The following is a 22,647-nucleotide window of genomic DNA, read 5'->3' on the forward strand; positions in this document are numbered from 1 at the left end:
CTGCTTTTCATTCCATGCCTGGGTCATTCCTGTGTCACTGCCTGCTGGACTGGAAGGAAATGACTGCTGTAAATCTGTTTTTAGAAATATTTGACTCCCTTAATATGTTAAGTGAATTTCAGTTATTTATGGGATTTTACTTAGTTCAGGGTAAGACTTATTGGATTGTTCAGACTATTCCAATTGTTACCTTTTTCAATAAAAGTGTAAGTGTTACTGAAGAATAAACTCCCTACAAACAGTAATGCACCTAGATAATCAAACTGGTTTGACTACTATATTAAATAATTTGAGGAAAAAATAAAAAAATGTGCTTACCTGGGAAAAATTCTTACCTTAGTTTTATCAGTTACAGACCTGATCACCTAATAGCAGTGAAGTTTTCAAAACAAAAGAAATCCAGAACAAAACTATAATAGTCATCTCAATACACATGAACTATCACTTTTGTTTCTTTATGTTTGCATTGGAGCAAATCCAAACCTACCCTTTGTTTCCTTCAGCTGAAAAGGTGGAAATATGGCACAGAAAACAATTTAGTATTGTGAGCAGGCAAGTGCCTGGCATTCTGTGGAGTGGTCCCTGTCACAGGAGCTTACCATGCCCACTGCTGCTCCCAGAGCTGCCTCCACCCATGCCCAGAAACAGCTGCAATAGTGGGCTTCAAAAAACACAGCAGAGCATCTCAGTGCCCTTCCTTCAGCTCCCCTGGCCACCCCTGGCTGGGAGTGGGACAGAGCCTGCAGGACAGGCTGTCTGCAGCTGAGCAAAGGGAAGGGCCAGCAGCTGGTGGCTGGAGACAGGACAGCCCAGCAGGCTCCCTTCTGCCACTTCCCTGCTGAGTTCCACAACACCCAAGCCCAGTCTCAGTATTTTTCACCACATCTAACCTGATGCACAAGCTCTGATTCACCATTTGCCATAGAGCAGATTCCTGTGCAGTGCAGGGAGTATTTCTAAAGGATGTCAGGACTTAACAGAAGGCAACCAAAGGCATGACTTTACTACACTCTACCTGCTCTGTGATAAGCACATACACCACTAACCCCATGCTAAATGGGAGTTCATGGTCTACTCTTCACTGAGAAGCAAACGCCAAACTTCTTTCAATTCCTTGGCATCTCTCATGTGCAGAAGGAGGTGGCTGGGCTTGTACCAAGAAGAGGCTGGTATGGAGCATTTACCTGCTCCCCAGCACCAGTTTGTCTGAGCAGCCCTTCCCCAGCAGCTCATGGACTGGTCCCACTGCAGTGGCAATGGGTGGAACAGCCCAGCCCACAAAGCAGATGTGCTGCCTTGCAAACCCAAAGCTTTACAGTGACACTAAGTCACTACATTTGACTGATTGCAGCTGCAGCGGCCCCTTACCTGTCCCTCTACCTGCCTCAGAAGATGCCAGCAGGGTGCAAAAAAAGAGAGAACCACATAACTGGAAAGGATTAAGTGGAAGACTGTTCTGCTCCTGCCATCCCCACCTCTATTCTACTCCACAAAGACCCAACAGGGTCCAAGACACAGCCTTCACAAAGTCACAGTCCAGTAAGAACAGCCCAGGAGACAAAGTTTGCTGACACCTGGGCAACTCATGAGAGAAAAGGTCATGATGATGAGACAAGGGAGCTGAAAACTGCCTAAGGAACAAAGGATTCCTGCTGGCATCTGCAGAAAGTCTGCCTGCCCACAGGAAAAGCCTTCTAAGAGCTACGAGAAGCCGTGGCCAGGATGTGCTAACACTCCAGCATCAGAGGTTAATCCCTGAGATGTCAGCACCCTGCAGAGGTGCTAATCCATGGCTGGGTGCCTGAATCAGCCTGGTAACACCTCCTGCACATGGCTCCTCCTTCAGCAGCTTAGTGCTGAGGTTGGGTGAAGTCCAAAGAAGGATGCTTTATTTTTTTAGTTTATAGATTCAACCATTTCCAGTACATGAACAAACAAAAGGCTTACAGAGCTGGGTTAAATCATAAACAGATCCACGGATGCACAGCACCAGCACAGAGAGAGAAACAAACATTGCAGTCTGCACTGGAGTCCTCAGACTTCTGATAATTTGTGTCACCTGAAGTGTTCTCCTTTCTGCCTCACACCAGGCTCAGGGCTCCCAGAGGAGCCAGGACACTGCTCCCATGGCTCTGAGGGCTACTGGCTGGACAGGACAATTCCCTGCACAGCCAAAGGCACCACAGCAGTGACCACCCCAGGGGTGTCTGTGCACCCAGCAGTGACACCTCTGAGCTGATGCTTCTGCTTGTCCCCCAGTAAACTGCCTGCAGTGTAAGGGGTGCTAATGCAAGCTTGAACCACCAGCTGCAATACCAGTGATGTTTGGTTTCAAGCCCCAAAGATCTGTACAAACAGAACTTCCACCTGAACAAAAATCACATTTGGCTAGTGAGAAAGACAACTGTGCACCCATGCATTAACAGAATTCTTTAATCAGAGAGAGGATCTTTACTAGATTTTTTTGTGCTAAACCATCTTCAGGCATTAATAATTATTTTTCTCAGATATTGCTAGGAGCCCAAAATTTGTTCTTTATAATCAGCTTATCCCAAGAAGGAGAAGTCCACATACAGTATGGAACAGCTCTCCTACTCTTAAGACTTCAGTAGGACTGAAGACAACTTCTAAAAAGCTTTACCAGTCACAGAGAGAAATCACTATTCATTGTGGGTGTGAGTTTTGCTCCTTGCTGAGGCTTTTAGCTACCACTGCCATGAGTGCAATCAAAATGCACATCTGAGTTGTTCCCCATTACTATACTCCAGCATCATCTGGCCCAAATTATATTATCAAAGCAGAGGATGTTACTACATTCACCCTTTATTGAATCCTGGGAAAAACGCTTTGAGATCAGCCCCAAACTATTTTACTAGCTCTACACAACCTTGCTGGAAAAGCCCCCAAATTACAAAGTTAATTGGCAGCACATTGTTACCATATGTGGTGTTCAAGAGAAGCACTGAAGTTTATTTAGGCATCAGAACCAAAGGGGAGTGGAATATTACTGCTCTTTATGAGGATTTTGCGTTGGCCTTGATTACGAAGGCATCCCCAGCCTTGATCCTGCAGTGTGCAGCCTGTCCAGCCCAGCCCAGGACAGCCCAGCCCAGCCCAGCCCAGGACAGCCCAGCCCAGCCCAGCCCAGCCCAGGACAGCCCAGCCCAGGACAGCCCAGCGCACTGCAGCACGGGGGCATCCATCTGCCTCCAGCCCCATCTCCCAGGAGAAACTCTGCTTGCTGTGCTTCTGCTTCCTAGTCCTCAGCATCTTCCTCTTTGGTGCTCACATGCTTCTCTCTTGAGAAGGCTCTCTCTTTCCAGGCTATCTCTCATTGCTAAAGCACAGCCCCAAACCCAACCAGCCGTGCAGCTGCTGGGTCACACCGATGTGGAACAATCCTCCTTGCTGCCCCACTTGTCCGGCTGGATCACTCACAAATCTTCAGTGAGAGCTGGATCCTTGGTCTAAAGGCTCTGATTTCCACTCTTCCCATTTAAAATCTGAGCAAAACATTCAGCAAATTTGTATCACCAGGGCCTTACTCAGACTCTTCCCTCTTTACGCTGACAGCAATCGCTCCTGTTGGAGCCTTGGCACTTAGAGAGCTCTAAACTTTGCAGTGGTGCAGCAGAATTCACTGAAGTGCGAAGCCCCAGCAGTTCCATGACAGCAGTCCACAGCTGATGTTTGCAGTAAAATTGTAGCCACAGGGCAGAAACACTCTCTCTGTTTTCAAGCTCTGGCAGAATCCCTGTATCAGGGTCCTTGCACAGACCGCCCAGGCTACACTGACATCTCAGCCCCACACAGGCACCTGCAGAGCTCCTGGTGTCCCGTCTGGAGGAATAAACTGCAATTCACACAGTCTACGAGGGGTCACAGGCAAACACTGCTTGCCTTAAAGAACCATAAACCATTCTTAAATGCTCAAATAGACTTTCGTGAAGTGAAACATCAGGTTTCAATTAAGATGCCTTCATTTCCCAATCTGATGTGTGTTAAACAACCTATCAAAACCTCATAAACTTCAGTTCACAGCATTCTCATTTCCGGATTCTCTCTTCTCCTTTCAGTTAAAGTAATAACTTGTGTATTAAAATAATGTGTTTAAAAAGAAAAATAAATTGGAAAAAAATAAAGTATGATGATTTTTGTCCTTTAGTGGGACAGCACTCCTGATTTTCTGGAAGACGCATCAAGACCACATTGTTCTAAGGGTAAGTTCTGGAGAATGCAGAGAGGAGAAGCAAGTTAATTCCTAGCTGACTGGAATATTTGCAATAAGATACCTTCAGTGCACAGAACAAAAATCCAGAGTTCCCAGAATCCCATGACAGCTTCTGTACACAGCAGTGCATTTTTCAAAAGGCCCATTCCATGTGGCCCAATCTGTCTGCATATCTTGCATTTTGCATTTCGAGAAGGAAATGTCTTGCCTTGAGGCATCCACCCATCTGACTTGCACAAAAGTCTCTAATACTCCAGAAGACTTCATGTTATAATTATTTGAGCATGGCAAATGAGGCACTATTCTGTCTAGTCCAAATCCCTGCTGTGACACAGCAAATCTCCTGCACTGATAGCAGTGGAAGGACAATGCCAGGCGCAGACCAAGCAGACTTTGTCCAGCAAAAGTGCTTCTCTCTGGGTTTGTCAGCTGTGCTAATGTGCCCAAAAATGTCACGTGTGGTCTCTATCAACAACTATATCACATGTGTACATGAGCAATTTACCCACCCAAGTAATACTTACTCTAATGGTTGATATATTACGTAGAGCAAATATAAATAGGTTCTGAGGACAGTGTTGCAATGTGAGATAATCCAGAAAACCCAAGTCACCACCTACTCCAACACTAACACTCCAAAAAGCTGCACTGGGGGTGAGAGGTACGAGAATTAGCATTAAGGAATTTTGTAAATAAATATGAGCTAAAACTGTGGTTTGCATTGCATTGTTTTCTTTTGTGAGCTTTCACATACAAAACTTGTGGGGAATAAGACCAGAATTTCTTACCAAAGGTCTCATAAAGCGAACCTTTACCCTCTTCTACTATTGGCCTGGGATGCAACTTCACAGTGGCTTTCAAGGCACTGCTAAAGTGTTGATGATCCCCCCAAAATCCTTGGATCAGGAAGGTTCTTGCCTGGGTCTGAAGGAGTCTGAGTCACTGTAACAAAGTCCCTCCCTTTCAATGTCCAACAACGGAGGCCCAAAGGAAAAATAAGAACAGTGTAAGCCTCTTGTGCTGCTTGGTCTCACATCCTTCTGTGAGGTTTTGCTCCCTTTGCTTTGTACCTACCCCTCTGCCCATCAGGCCATTGTTGAAAGGCAGTCCAATAAAGCTGAAAGCTGCCTCCTGGATGAAGTAGGGATTCAGGATACGGATCTCATGCGGCTCCCTTGGGACACGGGTTGCCACTGACTTCCAAAAGCCATCAGAGGCACTCTGGTAACAAAAACAAAAACAGAAACAAAAAGGAAAAAGAAAGATAAAACAACAAACAGAATTATATACAAAATATAGCAGATTTCTAGTATTTTATTTAAAAATATATAAACATGCACTAGTGCAGCAGTTCCCATTGCCTCTGCTCATTGCCACAGGGCAGCAGTATGACATTGTAGGGGACCTGTGTCTCCTGTGTCCCTTGGAGAGGTGGCAGCAGCATGGACTGATGCAGTTAAGCCAGTCTGGTAAGTAACTGCGAGGGAGACAGACAGGCCAGGTCTTCCCACTTTATCCTATATTTGTCCTCCCCTTTTAGGTTTTATGTGAATTAAGCTTATAGAGGTATCATCTTGTCTTGTGAATAGTCATGAATGTTCACAGTACAAGGGAACAGACAACTAAGTATGTCTATTATTTTTACCCAATTCAAGTTTTCACTCTGCACATGTGGAAGAACATCAGCCTTGATGTGTGCTGCACTCCTAGAGAGCCTTGCCTGGGGAGGGGCTGGTGCCACTCTGCCACATGGCTTCCCATCCTTGCTCATTGATGGCTTTGCATCATTGCTTCCCACCATTGACACCTTTCCAGGTGTCAGCAGGCACAGCACAGAGTGCCCCCAAAATAACCAGAGGCTCTGTGTTCACGGGACTTAGGGAGCAGTTGTGTTCCAACGTTTCACTTCTGTCTGGGTTAATTCAGAGCGAGGCACAGGGAAGATGGAAGGAATTTTAATCTGCTGACCAGCTTCTTGGGCAGGATAATCTGATTGAACACCTCCTCGAAGTATTGAGCCATCTTCCCTGAGATCTCCATGACAAGAAACAGACACTACACTACATAGAAAGGACACACTCTGGAATTCACCAGTTTTGGGTTGCTTGTACCTAAGCAGTGACTTTACAGCTTCTCTCAAGGCACTGATGAAAATGTTGATTATCCATTGCAAAATCCTCAGGAGCTTCCTCTGCCCAGTAGCGATCACCCCTGTAATTATGGACTGGAATTCTGTCCCAGCCAATGCCTGCTGCATTTCACACACCCTGCCCTGTGCTCAGCTCCTGCGAACTCTCACACCACGTGTTGCTGAACACCTTACAGAGGGTTTTTTATGGAACAATCTCATGGGTATCTTTAGCTGCTGAATTTCATACCCTGAAATTGAAACTTTGGCAGATGGCTCGTGCTACAAAAGGCATTAACAGAGCAAACCTGAGGAGGGTGCACACTGTCATCCAAACCAACACTCTAGGAAAGCCACATCCCATTGCTATCTGTGTCCCCTCAAAACTGCCCAAACATAATACACTTTTGACAACCAGGGCAAACATCCCACGGGTTTAAGTTCACATTTCATCAATGGCCAAGTGCCCTTGGGACCCTAAATGGAAAAAACTCCTAATTATCACTCATGTCCTTTCATTGTAGTAGAATTAGAAGGAATGCCTAGTGTCAAAGTAGTCTAACACTTTCTGTTATAATAAGACATTTTCAGCCACTGAGTGATCCCAGCATTTAAAAAAAAAAAAAAAAAAACCAGAAAAAAAACCTTTACAAATATTAATAAAGTATAACATCCATTTGACCAAGGGATTTGAGGGATTTGGTATGCCAGCTGGGTTTTGCCTCCTTGTGAAAATTCATTAAAAATTGGATAACTATTAAACCTTTGGAATTTCCTAAGGGCACATGTAAAGTAGAGGCCTTTCAGTTCCAGGAAAGAGGGGGGCAGGGGGAGGGTCATAGATTCCACTTGCATTAGGCATGCTCCAGGTCTCACAAAAATTAAGATGATAAACAAAATCGTGAACAGCTACTCATTCAGTGAAACCATCTTATCATGGGCTTAAGCAGGCACACCCTGGAAAAATAGTGTGTGACCTTGAAACTAAAATAAATTTATAAGTTCAATTATGATTTCACATACACCTCTAAATATGGCATTGCCCAAATTTTGTGAACAATTCAAGCTAAAGATCTGCAAGCTATTTAAAGTGGACAGAAGATGCCTTTTGTTTGGACATACACTCCATAGGAGATTCTACATAAGTTCTGGGGTTTAAGTAGGTTTTATATGGCTTTTACATTGCACATAAAACACTAAATAGAAAAGAAAAAAAGTTATAAACATTGGAGTTTTATTCCTTGCTGTTGCTGGAGCTGAAATAACCAGACATACCACTGCTGTCCATCTACCCAGCACTGTGTAAACCACAAGGGCCACACCTGGGCTCCTCTCAGCTAGTTCAATGCCAGTGCAAAATAAATGGGGGTGCCTATCCCTAGCTGGAATACAACCAGTCTGCTTTACTCCCTTCTATTTAGCTGTTCCTCCTGTTGTTCTTCACGACTATTTCCCTAAGCATTTCCTTCAGCTATCACACTGCTCTGAAGTTGCTCTGGCTCTCCCTTCTGTCTCATTTCTCTGTGTTACTTCACTGCGCAGTCCCCCTGAGATTGTTTTTGAAGGACACCTGGGGGAGTCTTTCATTTTGGTGCGTTTTCCCGCTGCAATTTCTAAAACAATTATCGGGAGGATCACGGAGTCTCAGCAGGCAGCTCTCACTTCCACCTACAGAGCGGGCAAAGCCCCGTGCAGCGCTAAAGAACCAAAAACTGTTTTCCTGGCTTATAATGACTGAAATCCCGGCCTTGTGGTTTGGCTCCCCAAGCCCTGCAGCCCTGAGCTCCCTTCTCGGCGCTGTGGTTTGGTTGTGCAGCCTGGCACCGGCCCTGCCAGCCCCGGGCTCTCCCGGCAGCGCAGCCCCTGCCCAGGCTCCGCGCTACCGCCGCTGCCGCGCCGCGGGGCGTGCTCAGCCTGATGGGACACAGATGTTCCGAGAGGCTTCCAAAGCAATTACTTCCCGTCGGGGAACGCTGACCCTTTTTTTGGCTGGCAGGAGACCCGAGGAGCAGCGGGCATTAGGAGGGAGGGGACGCTTTTCCTGCCAGATTCGGCAGCTCAGACTCACGGCTGGAGGTTGGGGGCATCCTCTGTTGTCTGCTGCCGTGGGTAAACCTGCAGTGCTTTAGGGTGGGCTTCTCACGGTTAAATAACTCCTGTCCTGATCAGCACAATGATAAACAGTCAGAAAATGAGTCTGAAAACTGCTTAGGCAATGTTCTTGCAGTGCCTCATCACCTCTTGGTACTGAGATGGAAACCAGAAGGAACAGGCTGGGAATTGTGTATCCTTGTGTTAAGCTTCTACTGTTATTATTTGTTGGTATTCCTGTGCACCCGGAGTCCCAGGCACAGATCAGTGTTCACAGTGCCAAAGGCTGCCAAAAGAAACTTACATGACACAAGCAGAAAGAAACAACCCTCACAAACAGGCAAACAGGAGAACATGACTGAAGAACGAGCCCATGAGGGCCATTTTTAAAGCAACCTTGGAATGTTTTCAAAATTGTATAATTGCAAAGGACATGACTAAAGGCTTTAGAGGAAAGCATTTTAAAAGTACAAAAGAATTTAGATAGGCCAGGGCTTTCAAGCCAGTCTCTTGTACAGTTCTTACCCAGCAAGAGAGGCAGAAAGAGACACCACCTCTATAGACACCACTCCAGGAATAAACTGGTACAGACATAACAGACCAAAGACAGCAGATTAGGAGGAAGGGATAAAAAGTGGCAGGGCTCCCCAAATAGCTCCAGGGACAAGAAAATCCAGCTGCAATCCCTCATTCTGTCCATTTGCAGAACACTGAAGGCTAGTAGGCACAGCCAGTTGTAAACTAATTTTTGTCTCCATTCAGTTTTCCATCTCCTGTTCTCAGATTTACCAAGGCAAATCACAACATTCTCTAAAATAAGATATGGAAACTCAGAGCCTTAGCCAAGAAGCACCTCAGTGGAAAATACAAACCACTAGAAGCAGGCTGAGTCTCCCACAATAACAACATTTCTAATATGCTGAGCAAAAAGAGAGGTAATGCCATTGCATCCAGATGATACAGATGCTGCCTCTGTGAACTACTGGATTTATGAGCACAATAGCTCACTGATGATTCTAGCTCTGACGGGAAGGGGACAGGAGGATTGCAAAGGTCACCTACATGCAACATGAAGTCTGGGTATGCAATACTTTGCTGCAGAGCAACCAAACAAAGACACTGGAGAGGGAGGCTGTGGTAAACAGAGATTACTACGCTTTTGAACTCTGCTAACACCAGAAATGGAGAGGAAGAAGGACATGAGGCAAAAAGAAAAAGTGAAGAGATGATGCAGCAGTCACAAGACCTCCCGGTGCATGTGAGCACATTGTTCATTGCAATCTCTGCCCCCACCGAGGCTGGAATGTGGTTTATTCCCTACCCATCATCCACAAGCTCTCACTGTCACACAAACAAGGTACAGCAAAACCACTGCAGTCCATCTGCAGAGGCTTTTGAAAGGTTTCTGCTCAGGCATGACTGGATTAGATGTGGAAGGTGTGTTTCCACTAGAAAATAACCATCTTATCAGCCAGTGCTGCATTTCTCAGCGGTCAAGTAGACACAGAGGCCTAGAAAATGCTCTTCTGCAAGTGGTAATATAAATGAAGTTGCATCATTTGCACTGATTATCAAAGCAACAAGGAATTTTTAGCAACAAGAACAGAGGAGCTGAGAGCCTGCAGTCTGGGTTAATGGTCAGACCCACTAGCCCACACTTCAAGCATATTTACCCAGCTTTCTCAAAGCTATGGAGAACACCTCACCATCCTCTGCACATGGCTCTGATGGCCAGCATTCACTCTGAATGAACCTATCTGCAGCTTTTAGAGCCTAGTTCCACTCTTATCTGCCCCACTGAAAAGCTCTCACTCTGCCTGAAGTAGGAGCATTGTTCAAGCCTTTCCCTCATCTTCTCTTGGTTCAGCTGTCAAAAGAGATGCAGCTCCTGGACTACCCAACAACATACTTCTAATTTTTTACCATTTTTGTTTCTTCTCCTGAGGCATCCTCCCCCTGCCCAAATCTAAAATCAACTGGCTGTAATTTACCCTGTCAGTGTGCTCCATCTGCCAACTGCCTCACAGCACTAAAAGAACTCCTGACAGGTTATAAAGGCCACAAATTTAGTTTTTACTAATATTTCTACTAATGGAGACAAAAGCACCTCAAAACATGGCACAACTAGACCTTTTTTTTTCTTTTTAAAGCAACAGTATTTTCTTTGTTGATAGAGCTGAGCTAATAGCTCACTACATTGGCTAGAGATAAGTTTCTTTAAGCAGGATAACCAAGTCAAAAACCACAAGAGAGAGGAAATGTATTCCAAGCAGCAGCTGCAAACTTTAAACACTGTGCCAGACATGTAACTTACACAGCACCCTGGCTACACACGAAACTGGAAGCTGTCCCATGCACAGACTCCAGCTCAGAATGCAGCAGCTCCAGTGGTGACAAAATCCACCTGGGACATGAGGGTGGCACTGGCGTGTCACACTCCAGTTTGCTGTAACTCAGCAATGTGCTCATTCCCATGGATGTCAGGAGGTTTCTGCCCTGTTTACCTGCAAACATATATTGTGAATAAGCAGACAAGCATATTCAAATAGGCCTGCTGAATTTCCAGCTGCATTTGACCTACATAAGTGAGTGCCACAGCTAACCCAAATACAGACACGTGGGCCTCCTGTGTGGCTGGTCTAATACCAGCTGCTGTCTTCTGATTCACAGGATTAAACAGCACAAGGCCAAGACCAGCTCTAAGGAGTCAGGAGAGCAAAGCTATTTTTATGACATGTTGTAAATGAAAAGGAATTCCTCTTAAAAAAAAGTATTCTCATGGTTTTATCCATGTAACTGAGAGCAAAATGGTTCACAGTTGTAAGATAACAAAATGCCATCAGAAAAGAGATTGTCCTGTGAAGAAAATGGAACTTGGAACATGTCAGAGGAGCTGCAGAAAAACGGAAGATTTTCCTGAGGAATGCTGTTTCAGAAGTTGAAGCATAAACGATGGCTCACATACAGTGTGTCAGTAGATGTGTCTCCTACGTACAAACAGGGTGATGGATAGACTGTCCCACAGACCCTTTTGTTCAAAATGCAACCTGGATTTTGAGCCAAAATTTGAAGAAATATTCCTGTTCTGAGATGTCTTAGGAAACATGCAAGTTTTTAGTGAAAGGAGTAGATTTAGATAACTTATGTTTGCTTTGTGGTTTTTTGTCTGTGAATAATTATCCTACAATGAAAAAAATCTAAAGTAGTAGAGTTTCATAAAAATCCTGAACAGGCCTTACATCATCATTATATACATTATATAGGGTGTTTTATTCCCATAAGGGACCAGCTCCTTTACTTTGTTACTATTTTTAGGACATAGTTTATTAAATGTCATACTCATTTAACATTAAAAGGAAACCAGTGCTGAAAGGGTCAGATCCACGTATTAGTAATTGCTGAAGTAAGACTGTCTTGCAATTTCAGTTCAGGTTTGCTGTTGAGAACACTGACTTTCCAACCTTCCCACAAGATTCTTCTTATATCACCAAGTATCTAAGGGTTTTACAAACCATACTTTCACGTTTAGAGCATCTCTGCAATACTTTGTGTGTTTAACACCTCCTCAAGAGGAACCCTCAGTGTCTGTAACCAGGAGACCAATCTTCCTCATTGCGTTTCCTCTCTGCTATCCATGTGTTCTGCAGCTCCTACAACTGCTCATACAAGGCTGAATGCCTTACATTATAGAAATTAGTCCAAATCTCAGTCTTCCCTCTCCACTAGATAGACAGCTGTGCTCTAAGCAAGCCAGGATATAATTAAGCAATTAAGGATAACATCTGCACAGGAGAACTAAATTAACATTGAAAATGTTAATTCAATTTTTTTTTTCTTTTTTAAACTTTTGGCAGCTTGATTTCTATAATCATACAGCACTTTAAAAAGTCTTAAAGTGCCAGTGTTTTAGGAGTTTCCTGCCAGTTATAAACCCTTCCTTTCTCTGCTGTCCTCATCACTCCTGCTCTTGCCACGCCCCAGACCAGGATACTGCTCTTCCCATTGCCTAGATGTCAGGGAGGAGGAAAAGGGGTTTCTGAGAGCCCAGGAGATGTTCCCTGCTCCCTGGTCTGCTGCCCTTGCCCCAAACTCTTGCTGGAGAAGTGACTGATGAGAAAACCCTGCTTGGTTCTTACATCCCTGGAGATATTGCATCCCAACTAACTGTGGGAGGATACCTGACAGGCAGGACAGGGCACCCACAGTAGGACTGACAGCATCTAACAGCCCCCATGGAACATCAGACCAAACCCTGGGATTTCACAGAACAGCAGGAGCCACACCAGGCTGAAGACCTGGACAACCTCTGCAAAATAGAATGGGAGATTTTTATTTTTTTTTAACAGGGATACAATTGTACATTTTCAGTAGCCTCATCTTGAGACAGCTGAGTAATTTCAGCTGAACTTTCTGGCTCTGCCAAACATGTGGCACGGAAAACATCAGCTCAAAGATGCCAGTGTAAAAATGATAAAGCATTTTCCCCATCACTTATAACAGAAAATATGAGGTGATCCCAACTATGATCCCACCTACATGCTCAGCTACCTGCTCCACTTACAACCATATGCCTGCTCAGAAGAAAAAAAATTTAAAAAAATTTTAAAAAGCTGTCTTTGCAGGCTTGGGTGACAAAGCACAAGGGCATCCCAGGACATCCATCAGCAAGGTCTTTTTTGGGGAGCTGAACTGGTTCACAAGTTTGAATACAAACAGCAACTCATTAAACAACATATATTTAGACTAAATTCTTGGCACATTACAACGAAAAAAGCTAAAGGATCACCACAGGAAGAATTATGGCCTAAAAGCCCTCATTGCTTTCTGAAGTTATCTGGAAGTGAGACTCCAGGGAAATTTTTACATTGTTTTTACAGCAGGAGTACACAGAAAATCTGTCTTCTCCTATTTTGGCATCTTTGCTGAAATGAGAAGCCAAATCATTTGTATATTCACTGAGTGTTCATATAGAATATATACAAATTATTCAGCATCCTCTAAGAGGAGAAGGCAGAAAGGTCAAAATAACAAGAAACTGGGAAGATGCCAGGAAGCTCCTGCCCTACTTTGTTTTCTATACTTGCATTAATAATTAGTGTTTTACAGAAGAAGAGTTTTTAAGTAAGATTATTTAATATTCTTAAAAGATTAGAATTTAAATAAACCGTAATCCAAACAGAACATTTACATTTAAAGAGTTTTTTTCCAAATAGCAGAAGCGCTGATTGCTTGGGCCAGGCTCTATATTTTCTGTCCTTGTCAGTTGTGGGCAAAGTTCATATAATCAAAAATGGTCAAAATACAAGAGATGGTCAAGATGAGAGAAACTTCCAAGTAGACCTACCAAGCTCTTGTGCACCCAACAATTTGGCCATTTTCCTCCAATTTTACACCTCTACACTAAATAAACAAAAATTAAGACACTCACAGTTTTACAAACCTATCTTAATTAAGAAGAGAAGAAACACCCTCAGACACATGGCATAAAATCACAACTGCAAGAATAGAAATACTACAAAAAAAAAAAAGCCAGGTCTTTCCTGAATCCCTCTTGCTAACTGCCTTCCCATGGCTTGGTCTATTTTCACTTCTGTTGTCAGGAAAAGAGTTTGCATTAAATAGCTGTGAGTGTTGAGGCAGGGGTGCTGCTCACTCAGGAGGGGAAGGAGGTCAGGGATTCACACACAGGAGCATCCTTCTCTCCTGCAGAAAGAACTGCCATTGCTCTTGGGTAGAACCAGAAGCACCACACACAGCTGGAGCACAGGGGGAGAGATAAATTTAGGAAGATAAAAGCACACGGGGAGTTTAGCTACCTCTGTTTATTATAGCAGACTGAAGATAAAGGTCAACCCCCTGTCCTGGAGCCCTCGGTGCTTCGAGGCAGAGAAAATGTTACAAATTGCTCAGACAGCTCGAACTATGCAAGTAATCCATGGAGCCTGCCAAGGAACACATGTGTTTCAGGCATAAATCGTCCAATCTATTCCTTTCTGAATTAACATCTGTCATCATGACACCATTCAAAATGACTGAAGACTGGATCATATTAACAACCACACATCTTGGATAAATATTTACTGTTCAGACTTTCTCCCCCCTCCTCACTTTAAATAAAAAATGCAGATAGCAAAATTCCTGGAGCTGTGAAAGGGGAGTCTCTTTTCAGCCACTGACAGAAAGCATGTGATTTTATTTACAAAATCAAATCAGTGTTTTCCCCCTCCACTGTGAGTCTTCTACCCCACACCGGTGAACTTACAGCATCCTGTGGTGCTGCAATGCTCTCCAAAGAGCTCTTCTGGGGAATTCTGTTATGCTGGAGGTTGCTCACCTCAGAGACTCCACAAAGCCTTCTCCCTCTGGATGCAGAAACAGATCTGGCTAATTGTGCCCCAAGAAGAGAAAAATTTGCTGTGACCTTTGCAGATGATGGGATAAAGCAAATAACTTACTTCCATGACAAGCTGTCAGGTGTATTGCTGCCATGCTACCCTGCTCCCCATAGTCAACAAATGGGTCATAGAGAGTGAGGACAGGGGGTCCCAGAGTCACAGAACAGGAGGGTGGGAAGGCAGCGTGAGAGTGCAGCCCTGTCCTTTGTACTCCCAGCACACAGATTTTTCCCAGATACTGGATTAAGTCTGCATTACAGAAAAAAGATGTCAGTCAGTGCTCCCTTCTGCAAGTATGTCATCTGACAATTGTAAGGACAGATTTCTAGGAAATTATGTGTGTCAAGACTGATTTTATCTAGTTGAGCTTCTAGCCACCACATTCTGCTATTTCTTCTCAGCACGGCCTGAGAGGCTGAGAGAAATCCTGCTGAAATCCTTCTGGATATTCTGCATAGCAGGGAGCAGTGCTCCTCCACCAGCAACTTCTCCTTCCAGTCCTTTACTCTCACACTGTTTGAGTGGAACTTGACCAAGATATCCAGTCTTGATTTCAAGACATCAAGAGCAAATTCATCAAGCCTGTAGGGCAGATGTAGCAAAAATACTTATACTGATATAAATGTGCTGCCTTTTTTGGTCGTTTGCCTAGCTTCAGATACACTTCTTCCTACAAAATTAAAAACTCTTGTGAGAAAAAAATGTTCCCTCTAGGTAGAGAGAGAGACTACAAGTAAATCCCCCCAAAATCTCATGCATAAGCTACATAAATTGAACTCCGTAACTAAATAAATTGAACTCAAATCTCTCAGGCTAAGGGAGGCTTTGCAGACTTCAAATGATTCCTGTGGTCCTTTACTGAAGTGTTAACACAGAACATCTTTATTCTACCAGCAGTTGCACGAATAGCCAACACCCTCTGGGGGACATCTCAGCCTCACTGCTGGCACCTCTCCCACGAGCTGGATTCGCTGCTTGGAGGAACATCAGCTGCACACGTGGGCCATGCAACACCCTCAGCAGGCAGGGGCTGCAAGGGTGGTTGAACTGCCTGTGGCTGGGGGGACAGACACACACCTTGCTGCTGGAGAGGCCAGGTGGAGGTGAGGCCATGCAAGGGAAGTTGGGGGATATCCGAGAGCACTGTGGTGCCAAAGGGAGCACGACAAACCCACAGGCAACCAGGCAATTCCATTAGCTCTGCTGTTTATGGAATTGTGTGTGTTGCATGAAGATCACCATCAGATTTGGGATTTCCTTCTTTACATTGGCTCAGCTATTCCCATCAAGGCAGGCAACCTGAGTTTACAGGCACCACGACCCTGAAATGCACCTGCCGGGATTTGCATAATGCTGGTGTCTGAATACTGCCAGAGCCTGCCAAACAGAGTGAGTGCAACATCAGCACCCTCCTGGTGCCTTTGCAAGACATCTGCACTTGCTCTTCAGCTGGCCCTCACACTGACTTTTCAAAATGTGGAAAAACTGCAACTCTAAATTGCTCATCTTTTTTGACTTTGGTTGAGAAGGAAGGAGTGATTGAATATCTGGGAGAGAGCAGCAACTGTCAGCTGTATGGCCACAGACATCAGAAGAGATTAGATGGTGACAAAATTAGGAAGAAATTGTCTCAGGATAGAGCAGGATGTGTAGGCAATCCCAGAAAGGATGTCCTACTAGGGCAATGATACAGTCTTTTCAGGGGTAAATCTTGTTTGGGTCTCTTCATTTAAGAATGATGTACAGGAATAGAAACTAAAGAAATAAAAATCTGAGTGGAGCTCTCTGGTTTTCACGTTACAGCTGGGATTACTGAGCCAGAAATGAAGATGATGCTGTCTTGGCAGATGTGGGATAAAGGTTCTTTAAGGACTGCTGATGCCTAGCATGGCTAAATGCTTCTCCTCCATTAATAAAACTATAGGGCAAGGATGACTGGTGTTAGGTAACAGCAAGCAAAGCAAGGGGCAAAAAAAAAAAAAGGACAAAACCCAAGCATAGTGTGGAAAAGACTAGAAGGCCAGACACACCAAGAATTTGTGTTTTCATTTTAAAGAAAAGCTGTCTACAAATTGAGTAATCAATGATGTCATTCCTACAAGTATAGACATTTTGCAAACTTTTGACACCTGGATTTTTTTCATCCAGGAAATAGCGTGGTCATGGCCATTTTTTAATTTCTTCATCTGCCCCATGAGCTTAAGTGAATGGTTACAGACTTGTAGATATTAATGGCTACCCAATCCAGGTGGGCACATTTTATTGCCCAGGACACATCCACCTGGCAACATTGAATGTAAAGGGAGCAGAGCAGCCCCTGCCACCAGCTGATGCTGACAGTGCACTCACAGACACCCTGTGCATGCCTGGGTAGGAGCAGCTCTCAGCTATGCAGTGACCTGCCTAATCTCATCACGCTGTTGCAGGCAGGTATGTATGAAGGGCAAGCTCCAGCCTGCACTTCCCATACCAACAACCTTCCTTTGGGAATCTGGCCAGGAAATCTCCCCCAAGGCCCACGTTGCAAACTGGGTCATTTGCCTACTGAGGTTTCTGTATGGTCCTCACCACAGTGCTACCTGAAAGCTTGTTAAAAATCACAAAATACACAACTAAACTTTTCTCCCTGTCTTGGTCAACTGGCACAATGTTTTATATAGCATATCTACATATTTTCCAGCCTTTCTTCTAACCATGACTAGAAAAAACTGGCTTACCTTCTCTCATAGGGCACCAGGGTTCATACTTCTTAAATCTTCTGGAAATTGCTCTGATCTCCTAGGCCAGTCACAGAAAAGGTTTTTGTTTTTTTTCCACATGCAAGTCTTCCATGGTTCTCTTGGGCCATTCCCACCAATGCACTGCAATGGTGAAACAGCTCCTGACCATGGCAGCACAACCCCCCAGGCAGTATGGACTAGGCTTCTACAGAGCCAGAGAGATCAAAACCTTAAAACCCAAACAATGATGTCAAAACAATCATACCAGAAAGACAAGCTAACTTCCAGCTACTGTCTGGTAAAGGAATATGGCATATTCTCCACAGAATGCATCACAGAGACTCTCCCACCTCATCTTCTCAGTCAGACATTTGGTAGGAGCCAGAAAAGTCTGCCTCATGTTTTCACTTTCAATACTTACAAAGTATTTTCTGTGCTTCAACATTTAGTCATGGCTCAGTCGCCTTGACTGAGACACTGAACAACCCTGATCATGTGGTAGGTTATTCCCTGCTACAACTCCTCCAAGAATTCCCCCACACTCTGTGTGTAGAAATGGTTTTTAAACCATGTGCTAGGACCACATGAAAACCAGCAATGAAAAGGCTTTCTTGCCTCTTCCTCACTGCAAGCCTCATCATGTCCCTCGAGCAGCCTGGCTGCCTTACTCACCAGCCATGCCTTCCTAAATTATACTTCTGAAGGGATTATTTATAAATGGCTATTTAGGTGAAAACTCAAATTTGTGAAAGAAATTAAACAACCCTTAAGATGACTTCTCCATTCAAAAGCTTTTCTTGTTTATATGGAGCAGCTTCTGTTCCCTTTCAGCTGGGTCCAAGGAGAGCAGGAGACACAAGGCAGTGCCCACCCAGGCACATCTCTAAGCAGATGGGCTGAAGCTGTTTCAGCACAGGATGAGGCACCACAAATCTGTAACCAAGCTTTGCATTCACAATGGACTAAGAAAACTCACAGTGGGTTTACAGCTCCACCAAACCAGAATGCTGTCCCAAGACTCATCCCACATCCCCACATCTTTCTCACAATCCATGAAAACCTGAAAAGACCCACTGTACACAAGACATTTAAAGCAACAAGCCCCTTGGAGGAGAAAAGGGAAAGAAAATATTTGCAATTCAAAAGCAAACTCTGGAGTGAATCTGCCAGTAGCAGTGGCCACTCAATTTGTCACCAAAGGCAATGGACAGCACTGGAAAAAGCAGATTCTCCCTCCCTAATGCAGACCCAGAGAAATCACCTGCTCAAGTGCTGGTCTCAAGTTCCAAACAAGTGGAAATACAGGCATGTGAATGAAGCTTTCCTTGGGATGGGAAAGCAACAGGTTCACAGCCTCACTGTTTTCCTGAAGATGACAGGAGAAGCATGATGGCTCCTCAGGCTTGTTTTAGGATGTAAACCAGCCCACAGGTAAGGCTATTTCATAATCTGAGGAATCCACAGCGAACTCCAGGGCTGTGACATTCACAGGCTGCCCTTGCAAACATGCAGCATGACAAGGCCATTAACTGATGGAAGAAGAGGAGCTCTAAACAAAAGCTCAGCAGACAGCACAAGTGCTGGCAACAGTCTGGCCTTGGCTGCAGCACAGCAACACTCACTGATTGTGCCAGGAAGGTATCACAACACACATTCTACCACAGCTAGGAGTATGCTGTTGGGTTAATGCAATAATGTAGTTCCCCAATAAAAAGTTAAATAAAACCTTCCCCAGTGCTCCATCCACAAGGTCTCTGAAGCAGCAGTCACATGCTGTGACACAGGAGCAGGGGTTATTGTCATGCCCTGATGGCTGCTGGGCACCACTGCTGTGTGCCAGCTGTCAGAGACGTGTCCCTGCAAGGGACAGACAGCCCAGCCTGGCCTCTCTCACAGGCAGGTGCTCACTTGCTCCTATGACTTTCACTATCAAAGAGAACTTCTGGGTGCCACAGGCACTTTCTGCACAAGTGACTCCTCCTGGCAAAGGCTGCAGAGATTCCCACTGCAATCATCCACAGGCTCATTACCACATGAGCAGGAAGCTTGTGAGCTGCCAATTTCTAGTGGCACCTTTGCCCTCACTTGGCTGCTTTATTGCCATGTGCCAGATGTTCAGGGATGTGAGCCCTAGCAAGCCAGAGAGCTCCCTCTAATTCACTAATGACAGCCAAGAAACCACCCTGGAACTGGCCTCAGCACCAGGCTGAGATGGCTGCTTTGCATATCTGGAGCTTGTAAAATCCTGTTTGTTTCAGGAAGCATCTACTTTCCATGCGACAGAGAAACTTTCAGCTTTTGACCATTATTTTAAGAAGCAATACATGACCAAGCCTCTATCCCTCTGCAATTCCTCTGGTACTTTGTGTATTCAGAAATAGTTTCTGTCAGGCAAATGCAGGAGGGTACAAGCACTGGGAAGCAGTGGGGTGGGTTACAATATATATAGATTTTGTCTCTTGGCAAAAATAAAAGTCCAGGAGAAAGTTTAACTGTTCTGAGGGACTGTCCATGAGTAATCCCCCTTTGGGGATGCACTGGCAGCAGTTGTTTCATCAGCACAGGGGTGCCTGCGAGTGTCACAGGCTCTTACAGCAATGATTCCAAGTCAGCACTGCCAGACCAGTCACCACAGAGGCACGAACAGCTCACATCTGTGACCCTTCTGCAACAGCCATGAGTTCATGGAACTGCAGGCTCTGGGACTCCAACCCACTTCCTTTCCACTTGGACAGATTTATTAGGTCAGCATGGTGCAATATTCCCCTCTGCTGCCCATGTCACCTTTCTCCATCCCATACTACTTCTAGCTCCAACCAGTGCTATGATTTTCTCCTTTAGTTTATTGCAATGCTTGTCAAATGACTGAAATCAGGTTACCAGCGTTTGAGTCACTTGGATTCACCCCCCCTTCCCTTTCTTAAAGGCAGGTCTACATTCTCTGGTGATACACTACGCTCTATCTCCCTCAAGGCTTCAATCTGCAGTGCCAGCTCTGACTGAACTCTGTGATGGAGACTACATTTGTGTTGCTGTTGACAGTGAACATTTAGCCAAACTGTCCTTTCTCTAGGTTAATGTTTTCTCTCAAGTTTTTACTTGCTTCCAGATTTTTCTGGTTTAGTGTGAAATAAAAAGCATTTGAGCTTTTACATTTCCTTATGGCCATATTCCACTGCTCCTCCTTCAGGACACAGTGTCTCCCAGGGCACTAAGGCACCACACAGAAATCAGAAAGGCTGTTGCACCAGACCGTATGAAATAAAATCCCCTGCCTCACTATTCTGCTAAAGCTTCTGCATCACATTGATTCATTTTCCTTATAACATCTCCTGAAAATCCTCCTCTCTACACAGCACTTATCCCTTTCTCAGTATGCAAGTGCTGCCAAAAGACTAACACAACACAGAGCAAATCCCTCTCAGCTGCAGGGAGAATATGCTTATCTGACCACTGACCCAGCAATAAATAGCCACTCTCATTTACTCTTTCTCCAATAAGCTCCCTTTGATTTCACTTACTCAAGAGAGGACTAAGCAAGGATCCCAGTACCTGGCCTGGAATCTCTGGTCCAGCAGGTTCAAGCTGCTCCAGGTGCCTGAAGGAATTCAGAAGGTCTCATTACCCACCTGTGACTGCACCATGGACACGTGCAGTTGCCATCAACAGTCACAGACAAAGGAAACATCAGAGGACAGAGATCAGCCCATTTGTTTTTTGAGAAATAGGTCGACTTCCTCAGCAGTTGTGTTCTTTAGCAGAATGCTTCCATTTTCCTTCTCTCCATCCTGAGGCCAGAGTCCTGACTGTAACCACTGGTTTGCAGTGTCTCTGCACAAAGTCTTGCAGATGGACGTGTCAGATAAGGAATAAGCAACAGTGACATACAGAGCTCTCAGGTCATGCAAGTGCCTCTACATAAATCCAGGAAAGGAAGAAACTCCTCTGTCTCTGGAAAATCAGCTGAGAGAGAAACAAACTCTTGACACACAGAGAGCACTGGGCAGGCATTTGTCATTTTGAACCTACCAGACACTGATGAAAATACTGACACACACTACCAGAACAAACAGACGCCTACGTGCTATTCCCACAGCACTGCTAGCCTTCCACTGGGTCATTCCTACCTAAGAGACAGCACTTTCTGCATTGGGTTCCTCTAGAAAAAGCAGCTGTGTGAGCCACCTGCTTGCAGCTAAAGCCAATGACAGCGAGATCTCAGCCTCAAGTAGAGAGAAATCAGATGAGAGCACAAGACAGATGTTTTCCAGCCACCTGGGCTGCATCCTAAAGTACTCGATGAACTGGCTCAGCAGGCTCAGGAGCTAGCATTGATTCCCTTTGGGGTATCAAAACCCAAAAAAAGGTAGGGGGTCAAAGGATTGAAAAATGGACAGAAGTAGTGCCTAGACTTAATAAGGCAAAAAAGAGAAGAGAGTTGAATTATGATTTCAATTCTCAGAATAGCAGGATTAATTATTTGTAAGCACCTGAAAAAAAAACCAAAACAGACTGAGTAGCAACCCAGGTGGATTTGTCAAGAGTGAATTATTTAAAAAAAAAAATCTTTATACAGACAAAAAATTATCTCAGGGGAGAAGCACGATATGGACTGGAATTCAGTAAAATTTCTGACAGATCCCTTTCACAAACATGCCAAAGGCATTATTGATGATACAAGCATGATACAAGTTCAGAAGTGGCCAAAAAACTATCCAGGAGGCTCAGTGGGCTCACTCTAGGAATGGAAAGATATTAATATTTTGGGGTCTGCCTAGGAACCAACATTGTTTAGTGTTTTCATTATCAACCTGGATGATGAAGTAAAAAGTATGTTTATTAAATTGCAGAGGACATGAATCTGGAAAGAATGGCACGTATGCTGGGAAGGCTGCCAAAGGAACTTGGCAAACTGGAGGAGTGTTCTGGAAGAAAGGATCGGTAGGGACAAGTGCACAGTGCTGCTCTTTGGCACAAGGAGCCAACAGCACAAGCACAGGGTGTGGAGTGGGGGAAGTGTCTGCTCTCCAATTCTTCCTGAGACCTGGAGTCTCCAGGAACCCAGCACTCACCTTCAGTTCC

General features: G+C 44.7%; 1 protein-coding gene across 5 annotated transcripts in view; it reads right to left on the reverse strand.

Annotated features, from left to right (window-relative positions):
• ST3GAL3 (ST3 beta-galactoside alpha-2,3-sialyltransferase 3) overlaps nt 1–22,647 on the reverse strand; it is a 173,100-nt gene that overhangs the window by 23,784 nt on the left and 126,669 nt on the right. For all 5 annotated transcript variants that reach the window (XM_084211755.1, XM_084211754.1, XM_084211753.1 and 2 more), the window contains one exon: nt 5,306–5,452. In XM_084211755.1, the coding sequence (XP_084067881.1) occupies nt 5,306–5,452 (147 nt within the window). The remainder of the gene's footprint in view (nt 1–5,305; nt 5,453–22,647) is intronic.

The sequence above is a fragment of the Fringilla coelebs genome (assembly GCF_963513975.1).
Source record: "Fringilla coelebs genome assembly, chromosome: 9".
Classification (NCBI taxonomy): Eukaryota; Metazoa; Chordata; class Aves; order Passeriformes; family Fringillidae; genus Fringilla; species Fringilla coelebs.